The sequence below is a fragment of the Lissotriton helveticus genome, chromosome 1_1 (assembly GCF_964261635.1).
Source record: "Lissotriton helveticus chromosome 1_1, aLisHel1.1, whole genome shotgun sequence".
In the NCBI taxonomy this organism is placed as follows: Eukaryota; Metazoa; Chordata; class Amphibia; order Caudata; family Salamandridae; genus Lissotriton; species Lissotriton helveticus.
This window is the reverse complement of record NC_136057.1, coordinates 1,394,753,422-1,394,766,133: the sequence shown is the minus strand read 5'-3', so window position 1 is coordinate 1,394,766,133 and position 12,712 is coordinate 1,394,753,422. Positions and strand designations below refer to the sequence as shown.

The window sequence follows — 12,712 nt, the reverse complement described above, 5'->3', positions numbered from 1 at the left end:
CGTCCTAGTAGAACCTCTAATAGTCAGCAACCACACTGAAGGATTCCAATTTGAATAACTTTGCATTTTTACTATACTTCTTATGAGCGTCTCTGAGTCCATCACCTTGGTAGTATCTAGTGAAGCTTGCAATTGGGGTTTAGCCTATTCCCTCTGTACAGCACATCAGAGGGAATAACCCACACCCCACAGCCTTGGTTCTTCTGCCCGTCGTGTACCAGTCGCTGCCAGCCACCCTACACTTCTCCTGTCTGCTGTTCCTTTCTGACATTTCCTTCTTACTCCAGTATGGCCTTAGCCCTAGCCCTTCATTGTCTTCTAGTCCCACTTCTATGGGTGTCACTTCTCTCCAGGGTCCTTTTCCTGTGCTGTCTATTCTAAATGTGCTGTCTGTATTTACATTTCTCTGTACTCACATTCAGTTGCTTGGTAACAGACAGCAGAGTAAAACCCCCTCCCCCCAAAAAAGAATCACCTCTCCTGGATTTCCTGCGACAGGTTTTCTACTGCTTCGTTCCTGTTGCATTGCTCAATGTCGGCTCTCTGTTTGATGTACTCCTGCAGGTGGGACACTTCTTTCGCCATGGACCGCCAGACATCTTGAATCTTTTGGTCCATGAGGCATTCCAACTTGTCTTCACTCGCTGGGCTCCCTATCCGCTTCACCTCCTCTGGGAACACATCATGGCAGAGAACAAGACAGGAAGGATTGCAAGGCGAAAGGAGAAAGGTTAATGAAAACTGTGATGGTCCTCAATGCAGTGGGGCAGGGGGTTCAGAGATGGTGACTTCAGTATGGAAGCAAGAGGTAGGATCAAGTCAGGCAAAAAAATAGTAGAGGGGCTGTGTAGCATTCTATTCTATTCTATATTTGGTAAAGCGCAATACAGCTGCCCCAGCAATGAGGCGTCCCGGCGCTAAAGAAGTCACAAACCCTAGCCTGGAGGGGGAGAAGTGAGGGAGAATTAAGGGGAGGGAAATAGGTAAGTTTTAATTGCTTTTCGGAAAGCAGATAAGCTTTCTATGGAGCGAATGTTTAGTGGTAGATCGTTCCATAGCTTGGCTCCCAAAACCCTAAAGGAGCGGCCGCCCATGCGGCAAAGTTTTGTGCGCGGGACGCACAAGAGATGTTGGTTGGAAGACCGCAGGTTGCGTGATGGAACGTAAGGGGTGAGAAGAGGTCGCAGCAGTATAGGATTGTCGAGTTTGAGAATTTTAAAAGTCATGATAAGGGTTTTGAATTTAATTCTGGAATCAACAGGTAGCCAGTGTAGTTTGCGAATTGTAGCTCTGGCCGAGCATCTACGAGGAAGGCCGACTAGGGCTCTCGCCGCAGAGTTTTGTACACGTTGAAGTCGTGCTATCTCTCCTTTGTTGGCGCCTAAAAGGAGAACATTGGCGTAATCCAAACGCGAGAGGATGGTTGCTTGGATGATAAGCTGGCGGACTTTAGCATCAAAGAAGCCCAGTATATGGCTGAGATTCCTCAGCAAACCGATGCAGGTGCCAGCTACTTTTTTGGTGTGGGTCTGATAGTTGAGTGAGGCATCCATCCACACTCCTAGATTTTTAACTAGGGATTTGGGAGGTGGAATGGTGCCTAGGGAAGACGGCCACCAGTGCTCATTCCAATGGCTGGTGTTTTTACCAAGGAGTAGCACTTCTGTTTTTCCAGCATTAAGCTGTAAACAGTTGTCCGTCATCCATTGGGCTACTGCGGAGAGACCGTTTTTAAATCTAGAAGCCAAGATGGACGGGCCTTCCGTGAGAGTGATGGCCAACTGTGTGTCGTCGGCGTACGACACCAGTGTCAGGCCCCACTCTTTGGCCACTGTCGCTAGAGGTTGCACATAAAGATTAAAAAGAGATGGGCTCAACGCAGAGCCCTGCGGAACTCCCTGTGCAATAGGATGAGATTTAGAGGGGGTGCTGAGACCCGGAAGGATCTGTCCTTAAGAAAAGAATGGAACCACTTTAGAGCCAAGCCAGATACTCCGAATGTCTCCAGACGATCAAGAAGGATGTCATGGGACACCGTGTCAAAGGCCGCGCTGAGATCAAGAAGAATCAGCGCAGCACTTTGACCGGCATCTAAGATCGTCCGGAGGTACTCGGTAGTGGCCAGGAGAGCAGACTCCGTGCTATGGCCCGGTCTGAACAGATCTAAAACAATCCTTTGGGGGTGAGAGAATTAATTTTGAGTAGGGGTCAAGAAGAAGGAACTTATAACTAGGCATGACAGAGTGATAAAAGGAGGGAGAGTGACGGTTAATTGGTAAAGGAACATATTCCACCTACTTTACCAATATACTATGCATGGGGGTACTGGAAATGCAGTTAACAGTGAAGGCGGGTGCACAAGTTGGCTGCAATCGTTGACCACAGTGACTTCAGCTGTGAGGGGAGTCTCAGGTTTGATCAAATGAATAGGCTTTGACCAGCCAGAATAATTAGTCAAATACGTGGGAGGTCATGGATGACTGGCTACAACACTGGTGCCTTCACTTTTCTTTGATGAAATGGGGCCCTATGTGAGTGGCTATATATTGGCCATATTCCATGAACCACCACTCTAAATCTGGAATTACATCTGAGCTCCAAGTCTGAAATGTATTCAGTGCTCTAAAATCAGTCATTTTACCAGTGTTCCAGATCTGACATCCAACCAATGCTTCAAATCTTATATCCAATCACTACTTTAAATTTCAAATTCAATCAGCGTTCAATATGAAGAACCACCTGCACTACAAATCTGAAACCCAACCAGCAGTTTAAATACGGAATACAACCAGCGCTCTGTACGAAACGCAACTAGCACAGTTGCATGTGTTTATCTCAGGATCAATAATCACTTCGAATTTAATCAAGCGTGATTAATCTCAAAGCAATTAAACTTGGGCTTTCACTTTGATAATTTATTTTACAATAATATAGGAGCTTTTATAATAAGAATTCTAAGGTAAATTGCAAAATACCCTTTTTCACATTTATTTATCAGTAATTGGCCAATACCTCGTTTGCCTGTTTAATCTTTTGCTTTTTAAAAAAATCCTTTTCACTTCCATTTTCATTGCTGATTCCCTTAATCCTTACTGTCTACCCACATCAAGCTGAACTTTTTTCCCTCTCAATGGTTATGCTGTTCCAATTTAATGAACCTGAATTATTTTGTATCTCAATGTAAATAAATAAACTGACAAAATGCCAAGTCACCATGAACTCTAAAATCCAACCAGGTCTCAAACTAAAATCCTTCAAGCTATCCAAACCGGAAATCCAACCACTGCTCGAAATCTGAAATCCATTCACCACTTCAAATCTGACAGCGTGCAAGTAGAAATCCACCAGCTCTCTCAATCAGAAAGCCAAATATTGCTCCAAAACTGAAATCCAAATAATACTACAATTCTGAATACCAAACAGAATTTTGCATCAGAAATTTATTCACTGCTCTAAATCTGAAATCTAACCTGCACTATAAATCTGAAATTCAGCCAAACTCCAAATTTTAAATAGAACCGGAACTCCAAATCTGGACTCCAAATAGCAAGATTCTACGTTTTTGTCAAAGGATGATTATTCACTTACATATTAAGCATCATTATTATTTTAGGGTGATCAATCTCGGGATTTTAGTTTTTTTTTTAAACAATATTACAATAACTTAACGACTTCTAATCTGGATCTTTGAAATAATTGTCTAATTGTGGGGGTTCTATTTCCTTAAACTAATAATTTCCGTTTTCTTTTTTTAACCTATATCGTTCCTTAAAATATAACCTACCTTTTCTGCTACCATTACCTTTAACCCTTACAGGCACATGCATCAAAGCTTTTTGCGATCGCAAACGGTGCAAATCGCAAAAATCATCCATTTGCGATCGCAAAATCAGCTTTTGGGATGCATCAAGGGTGAAGGCCCTCGAAATTTGAGAATTCGCAAATATTTGTGAGTTCTCAAATTGTGATTGCATTTAAGGAATCACATTTTGCTATTCCTTAAATGCAATGCATGAAAGTTTTATAAATAGCGATTTCGCAATTAGGGTGAGCAAATTACCATGAGGTTGAACCTCATGGTAATTTGCGAAAACTTTGAAAAATGCACTTTTGTGCATTTTTCAAAGTTTCATGGTATGTGCACAACATATGTGCACAGATTAATTTCAGGGGTGCAACAGGGTGTCCTTTGGACACCCCTGCACCCTTAAAATCGCATTCTCAATTTGCGATTCGCTAATTGCTAATCGCAAATTGAGAATGTCTTCCCATTCATTCCTATGGGCCTTTAGGCCCATAGGAATGAATGGGGAGGTATTCCTTAATTGTGACTCGCAATTTGCGAGTCACAATTAAGGAATGTTTAGAAATCGCAAATTTTTCTGCGATTTCTTCATGCATATGCTTTTGCGATTTCTTAATTGCGATTCCTTAAAAATTGCAATTAAGAAATCGCAAAAGCCAACAATGATGCATGTGCCTGTTAGTACTTAACTCAGTGCTATTTCTTCTTCTGGAGTTTTAATGTCCTGCTTTCTGTATCCCAAACTAATTAAACTGAGGTCATTGCGTGATTCCACCAGTACTCCAAATATGACACTGAACCAGAACTTCAAATCTGAAATACGACCAGTGCTCTAGATCTGAAACACAACCATTGCTCTAAATCTGAGATGCAACTAGTGGCCTAAATTTGAAATCAAATCAGTGTTCCAAACCTAAAATCCACCCACTTCTTCACACCTAACATCCAGCTACTGTTATAAATTTAAAACCTACCAATTCAAGTTTCCTGTTTCCAATTGTTTGTCTCTGCAAAATGAATCACTTCGATATTAATCATGTGTAATTAATCCCTGGCTTCTATTATGTTAAAATTAGCTATACAAACATTCCTGGGCTTTAAAATCAGGATTGTTAAGGGAAATCTTAGATTTTTTTCTTTTATTACCATGTGGAGGATAGGCTCCCATTAACCTAATACTTTCTTTTCTTTAACCTGTCACCTTCCCTCATACCTTAACTTATACATCACTATTTGGCTTCACCTTTAATATTTACTTGCAACTTACTCCATTTTTTTAATGTACCTGATGTCCTTGCTTTATTACTTTAGGATTTTTGCATCCCAAAGTAATTAAACTGTGATAATGATATGTTACCAAGAGCTATTGAAATCCAACTAGAGCGTAAAATATGCAATTCGCACAGCATTCGATCTGAAATCGAACCAGTGAAGCAATTCTGAAATCCAACTAGTGCTACACATCCAAACTCTATTCAGAGCTCAGAATCTAGATTCAGCCAGTGCTCAGTCAGAAATCTAACCAGCTCCCCAAATCTAATCTGCAAACAGGCTCCACATCTTAAATTTAACTGCTGCTCAATGTGAAACCCAACTGGTGTTTTTATTCCGCAATCCAATCACCACTCCAAATCTAAAATCCAAGTAGATCTCCAGTTCTGAAATCCAACCAGCATTCACTCTGGTATGCAACCAGTGCTCCAAATCCAAAATGTAACCAGTGCTTCAAATCTGAAAAACTAACAAAACACCAAATTTGGAAACAACTAAAAAGGGTCCATGTGTTTGTCTCTGGATGATTATTAACTTTAAGAACAATTAAGGTGAGCATTTGTGCTGTTCTTCTCTGAATATCGGATGCCTTGGAGAGCCAGACCTCTGAGACAATGTTTTCCCATTCAATTTCTTACTCTTTGAGCACATTTTGAAGAACCCTGGGCTAAAAAGATGATTTGCTGTTTGGTTTTTCTCCATACCACTAACATCAGGGCTATATATAAGCCCTTTTCTTGCAATCAAATTACTTTCTTTGGGTGGGCCCTAAGACAGCTGCCTACAGTGGCCTTCAGCCCTGACCACAATAAACAGATTGAGGATATGTGCATATATTGACAAAGTGTTTGACATTCAAATCTTATCCCAACCCATAAGTGCAATGGTTTTGGGGAGAGGACAGTAGTGCAGTGTGTGGTTGGGATATGGCACTTACCTTCCAGACGTTGGATTTTGCGAAGTTGCTGGCAACTTTCTTGCTGGAGCATGGAGATGGACTGGTTCAGGCACTCCACCACCTCAGGATGACACAACGGACATGAACTATGAGTGGCGTTAGCACTGTTGTGGATCACTATATTGAGATTGAAAATATTGACCCACAATAATATTTCAATCGACCTACCACTACACTGCAAAATGTGTATATAATCAATACGTATTAAAAAATAAAGTTACTTACCTGTAACTCCAGTTCTCTAACTTTGCCATCTTTCATAGATTCACATGCTTGAATCCTTCCCCGTCGTCAGACTGGGAACCCTCGTAACAACTAAAATGCATCAGAGGACCCATACACTCAGTAGAATTACATTCAAACTTTTCTATCCTATCTACATCATTATACATGGCTCAAGCTCCAGCCCCACCCAGATGTTCCCCTGCCTGAGTCTTTCAACTGCCAGATGTTCTATATTGTGCGTGTATAACAATAAAGACATTAAGCCTATTAGCAAGGGGAGGTGGGTGGGTTGCACAGGAAACTATGAAAGATGCCAATGTCGGAGAACCAAACTTACAGGTAAGTAACTATATTTCTTCTCCAGCATAGGATCTTTCATAGATTCACATGCTTGATCTCAGTTTATCAAAGCAGTACCATATATACTATACAGGGGCGGCTCCTCCGCAATGGCCAAGTAGCTTCGCCCCACACGCACAAAGCCATCAGGTGAAAAATAAAACGATTTACTAAAATCATTTTATTTTTCATTTGCTAGCTCTGAGCGTGCAGTGAGGGGCGGGGCCGGGGCCATGGGAGGAGGGAGGGGGACTGGTTTGTGCACTTATATGTGTGCATGTGTGTTTGACTGACCGTCTCAAACACACATGGGCACTTAGGTTTCTCCAACCGGGCTGTTTTGAACAGCCTGGCTGGAGAAACAGCACAGACTCCTGAACGAGCCCGCTCAGGCCAATCCCAACCTTGTTCTCATAGCAGTGCGGGGATTGCACAGGGAGTCTGTGATGCTGCCCCTGTGCATGTTGGGACAAGTAAGCAGCAGAACACAGAGGAGTGATGCGGTTGGCAGCTTTGTGAATACAATGTCACCTGATTTGTAGATCTTAAAAATCTTGAAATTGTGGTTAAATCGACTTTAACTGACTTAAAAGATAATACTGATCTTGGGAGATGCAATAAGAAAGGGCACAAATTAATGTGGTGCCATCTTCAATGGGTCTAACTTTTCTGCTCGTGTCCACAAAACGAACCATTTCCGTTTAAGATTTATGTTCTAATCTTTGACTATGCTCAGGTTTCTTTTCATTTTATTACAGTCACAGGAATATTTAGATGACCAAACTCTAAGTCCTGATGAGCAATGCAGTTAGGCGAAGTTACTCGGGGTTCTGGTGAAGAATTTGTGCCTCGCTCTTCGAAAGTAGGTTGATATCTAGCTCGAACAACGCAGGCTATGCTTAATTCCCGTAGATCTCCATACAAATGCTGACAAGCCCACGCCGGTGCCAAGGGAATCAACTTGCATCTCTCTCCTCATTTTGCATATTACTCTCGATATTAATGGAAGTGGTGGGAATGCATACACAAGCTTCCCAGTGCAGTTTATTGTAAAAGCATCTTCAGGGGTGCCTGGGAAAAACATCTGCCTGCAAACCTCTTGCATTTGCAATTCTGATCTGTTGGAAACATGTCTCACTCTGGCGCTCCACATCTTTGAAATATTTTCAACTGTTTGTCGTCTATCTTCCGCTCGTGTGTCTGCATACTGCCTGCTCAGCTGATCTGCTATGTCACTGTGCATCCATTGAATGTGTTCTATTGAGAGCTCCACATTGTTGCCAATTTCCAAATATCCTGAGCTTCCTTTGAAAGAACCATTGGCTTTGTTCCACCTTGTTTTCAAATTTTATTCCTTGTTATCGTATTGTCTGTTCTGATCATGACATGCCGATTCCTCACTATGGGCAAATAAGCTTTTCAGTGCTAGATTTACTACTCTCAACTCCAATAGGTTTATATGCAAACACTCTTCCTATTTTGCCCACACACCAGTCATCATTCATGTGAACCTTTTCTAAATCTTCTCACCATCCCACTAGAGAAGCCTCCATTGTCAGCCATATGGTTGTTCTGGTTGTAACACATAACCATTGAAGATGCTCTCTTCCTTCATCCACCACTGCAAAGCCTTCTTCATGAGTAGTGGTACTCTGATTACATCATCCCATTCTCCAAGTGCCTGCTGCCATTGCTCGTCTAACTCGCTGAATCACTCTCATTCGGAGGTGACAGTGTGGTATCACCTGAATGCAGGTGGACATTGTTCCCAGCATTATTAATATTGTTATTATTATACTCATTTGTTAGGCGCAAAAAATTATCCCCAGGGGGATCTCTCGGCGCCGGAGAAGAGAATACCCATGAGCAGAATAATCCTAAAACAGCCAGGTCTTGAGCATTTTCTTAAATCAAGACAGATCGGCAAAGGCCCGGATCTCCTCGGGAAGACTGTTCCAGTGGCTGGGAGCTAGATGAGAGAAAGCTCGATCACCCATTTTAGCCTTGCTTATTCTCCACGTGCAGAGCAGATTGCGGTTACTGGATCTTAACTGACGCATGGGACGATACAGGGCCAGTTTCTTTTTTAAGTAGGCTGGTCCTTTCCTCTGTAGAGACTTGAAGACCATACATAGCATCTTGAAAATGGTTTGTTTCCTAATAGGAAGCCAATGTAGTTGGCGTAGGAGAGTTAAAGAAGGGGTGCGCGCAGGTTTGTTGAGGGCGAGGCAGGCTGCTGTGTTTTGCACCACCCGTAATTTTGATAATAGATCTTCCCTTATTCCAACCAGCAAAGAGTTGCCATAATCCAGCTGACTGACCAAGAGCAACTGAATGAGGGTTTTTCTTGCCGAAAGTGGGATCCAAGGGAAGATCTTTTTTAAGCATCCACATGGTTCCGAAGCAGGTGCCTGACAGTGTCTTCACCTGCTCCTCCATTGATAGCTTATTATCAATCCTGCTGCCTAGATTCTTGGCCCAGTTTTTTGGGAAAGGTGCCTCTCCTAGCTCTGAAGGCCACCAGTACGGGGTCCATAATTACCTTGAGCAATCTCCACAAAGTATTTTGCGTTCCCAACAAAATAGCTACCTGTTGCTTTGCCTTGCTGCCTCATTGCTGAGAAGGGACTGCATCCCTCGCGCTGTCATTATTCTTGCTCCCAAAAACACCAGATCTCTGCTTGGCTTGAAAAGTATCTTGTTTTTCGTTGATGGCTTATCCTAGCCTCAAAAGTGTTGTCATTGTGAAACTAGTCATAATCTTCACACTCTGAAGATTGTCTGCTTCACAAGCTAGTCCTCCAGGTTCGGGTGTACCATACCTACCGCTCTTCTTATGTATGCAACTATTAGAGGCACACACTTTGTGAAAACTTGAGGAGCTGACCTCAGTCCAAATGGAAGGGCATTCAAGATAAATTGTAGATATTTTCTGTGACTTTTGTGGATTGGTTAATTGAAGTAAGCATCTTCTAAGTCTATTAACTACATGAAATCTCCCTTCTGTATAAACGACAAAATCTCTTCCAAATGTGACCAACCTGAAACTCTTGTTACTTTTCAACTTGTTCAGCCCTCTAAAATACAACTTTGGGCATCAATCTCCAGATTTGGTTTTAAAAAAAGAACTTTGAGTAGAAGCCTGTGTTCTTCTCCCGTAACAGTACTCTCTTGATTTTTTTTTTAACTTGTTTTTATTAAAACCGCTTCCAGTGTATCAGGTACAAAGGACATGCACATGCAATTTGGGATCTTATAAGCAGTATACAGTCTGTGGTGTCCTCATATCATATCCTGTTCACAGACAGTCTCACCATCACGTGAGCGTACTATTTGTCTATTACAACAGTGCAAATGCAGTTTATATTTTTATGTTCATAGGACCTATACTCTACATAACAAATAAACAACACTAATGATCATCCCAACTAGGAAATTAAGTCCCCTCCCCAATCCAACTCCCAACCCCCTCCCCCACCCTCGTGACAGCGTCAGACAGGTTAACCTTAGTAGAAAAGCTGGTGGTGCACTCATAACTAACATGTGAATCATGTGTTACAATACTCTCTTGATAGCTTCCTTCTTTACTTGCTTTAATATCTCTTGCTTCAATGTCTGTGTTTCTCTGGGATTGGTGGTAGAGATGGGGTTTTCTCCAGAAATTACAATATCTAGGACCCACCTGCCCGTTGGTTTTTACTGCCATTCTTCTAAAATATGCTGTTTTCTTCCTACCACTAACAGTTGAATCTATGAGTGAATGCTGGCTGTCCAGTCATGCTCTTCCTCCATTTGCTTTGACTTTGGAGGTCTGGTTGCCTCTCTTATGCCTATCTTGTTTATAACTCTCTGTTGTTTTTGTTGTCTTTGTTGGCCATACGTTCTATACCAACCAAATTATCCATACCGCCTAAAAAATGATCCTTTCTGTTTTTGACCTTTTCTTAGATATTGGTTTCTTAATCCTCTATTTGGTTGCGTATACTGTATCTGAAATGCTTCACCCACCTTTTTCCAAAGTCATTATTCCTGTCAAATAGCATGTACTCCAGCTAGCCAGACCTCCTCATGACAGTGGCATTTTCTATTTATCTAAATGCATATGTAGATGTATCTATCAATGCCACGGATGTTTGCTAACCATCCTTCAATATTGCTCCTGCCTGCTCCTTATTCTCTTCAGGCAGTGCTTCAATAGCCTGGGCCATGTCAGACCATAGTTGTGTGTCATAACTTGCAACAATTGCTGATGCATTTGCAATTTTAACAGCATCAGCAGCAAACACATTTACTCTTTCCCATTGAGTCCCACTAACTGTCTTCCTTATCACTTGAAGCTGTACAAGGAGTCAATTGATTTCTTGGCCTCTGCTATCTCCTGCCAAAAACAATGAATATGTCTTTACCTGATTCACAAAGCAGTCAATCTGCAGTATCCGTTGCATTTAATTTTTGTCTATTCTTGCTAAATGTACAGACGCCGTTTCTGGATATTCCATCATGGTTCGACTTTCCTCACACAGGTGTTCTAATACAGGGATAGAACTTGCACTTCATTGTGATTTCGCCGTAAAATCAAATAGAAAATATGTTTTTTGCACTTCAGATGTAGGAAGACTAAAACGTGCTCATGCTTTTCCGATTAGAGCATGAAACCTTCTAATATTATCCAGCAGGGAATTTCTGTGCGCTGGTTCCGGGATTGCATCTTTTGAAACTATACGAGTCATCATCATCATCATCATCATCAATCATCATCATCATCATCATGAAGTCCTTGTTTATCCTCCATATCAACATCCTCATCCTGATCAACATTATCTGGGGTCAATGGTGAAGTTACACCAACAACATCATTACCTTGACTCCCTTGTCTATTTTCCTCTTTAAACATTAAATCCTCATTTACCTCTTTACCATGTTCCCTTTATAAAATAGTCTTCTTTTTAATTTGACCATGCGGCTCCATTGGATGCAAATTCAGCGGTTGCAGTGTTTCTAACATTCCAGTTCACAGTTCAGTCTATGTTGGTGGTGGAAGCCTCTTACTGATATCACAAATCAAATCCTGCAAATAATTGAGCATTTACAGTGGAACTTGCAACAGCCTCTGTGATGGATGAACCCATTCATCCTTTCTCTTTTCATTATCTAACGCTCTTGGCGACCATTGCTATTTTTGTATCAGAGATCCCTACTGACCCACATATTCATTGTCTTCAAACTCAATGTATTTTATATTCAGTTGTTCAGGATGAGTTGCTCTTCATTCTTCCTCTGGCCCTTCTCCACTGAAGTCTCTCATTTGATTTATCAAATCCCTTGTTGACTGAGTATTCACTATAGTCTTCTTTTCCGTAAATGACAGTATAGGTGTCAACTTCTTCTACGATGTTGATGACATGTCCATCATCAATGGTTCCCTTGTCGATGGTGATGACCCTGTTAACGGTACTCTCCTCGTCGACAGTGATGTTATCGTTGATGGTAATTTCATTGACAGTGGAGTCTTTGTCGACAGTTCCAAACCAATGTTTAACAAGCTGCTGACATCAGCACTTTTTAAATTAATTTATTTGTCCAAGGCGAGTCCTTCTACACCTATGCCTTACCGTCACTGGCCTTCGAAGATGACTCATTACCAGTCCCTGAGGTGACTTTAGGCCTCTCATTTGCAATCCCTTTATCACTAGAAATAACCCTCTTATCTTAGTGATTCTTGCACATAATGCTCCTTGCATCTTTCTCCTCCAGAATGGACCTGACCAGTAGTGTGACCCTTACTGGCAGGGTCTGAGGGCCCTTTAGTCTGCTTGTTAGTCACTTTGCTCAACTCCTCTTCACTGGATGTTGAAGGCTCACCTTGTTTAGAAGAAGCCATATCCATCTTTTTCTCCAAAATTTTGAAGGCTAAACCTCCTGCGATCCTTCAAAGTCTTTGTTGAAAAAGTCTCACACATGACACTCAGGTGGCCTTTGGTCCAGATATAAACAATACAGGCACTTGGGGGGTGGCTCATCAATATATATATATATATATATATATATATATATATATATATATATATATATATATATATATATATATATATATATATATATATATATATATA

General features: G+C 41.5%; 1 protein-coding gene and 1 long non-coding RNA gene across 2 annotated transcripts in view; one reads left to right on the top strand and one right to left on the bottom strand.

The window, feature by feature from the left end:
- The window catches only part of LOC144825601 (coiled-coil domain-containing protein 159-like), a 209,675-nt gene that overhangs the window by 72,553 nt on the left and 124,410 nt on the right, over positions 1-12,712 (bottom strand). Inside the window, exons 7-8 of the mRNA XM_078684169.1 lie at positions 6,015-6,096; positions 476-671 (exon numbers count right to left, since the gene is read on the bottom strand). Coding sequence (XP_078540295.1) covers positions 476-671; positions 6,015-6,096 — 278 coding nt within the window. The remainder of the gene's footprint in view (positions 1-475; positions 672-6,014; positions 6,097-12,712) is intronic.
- LOC144825757 (uncharacterized) overlaps positions 1-12,712 on the top strand; it is a 223,084-nt gene that overhangs the window by 198,250 nt on the left and 12,122 nt on the right. The window lies entirely within an intron of this gene.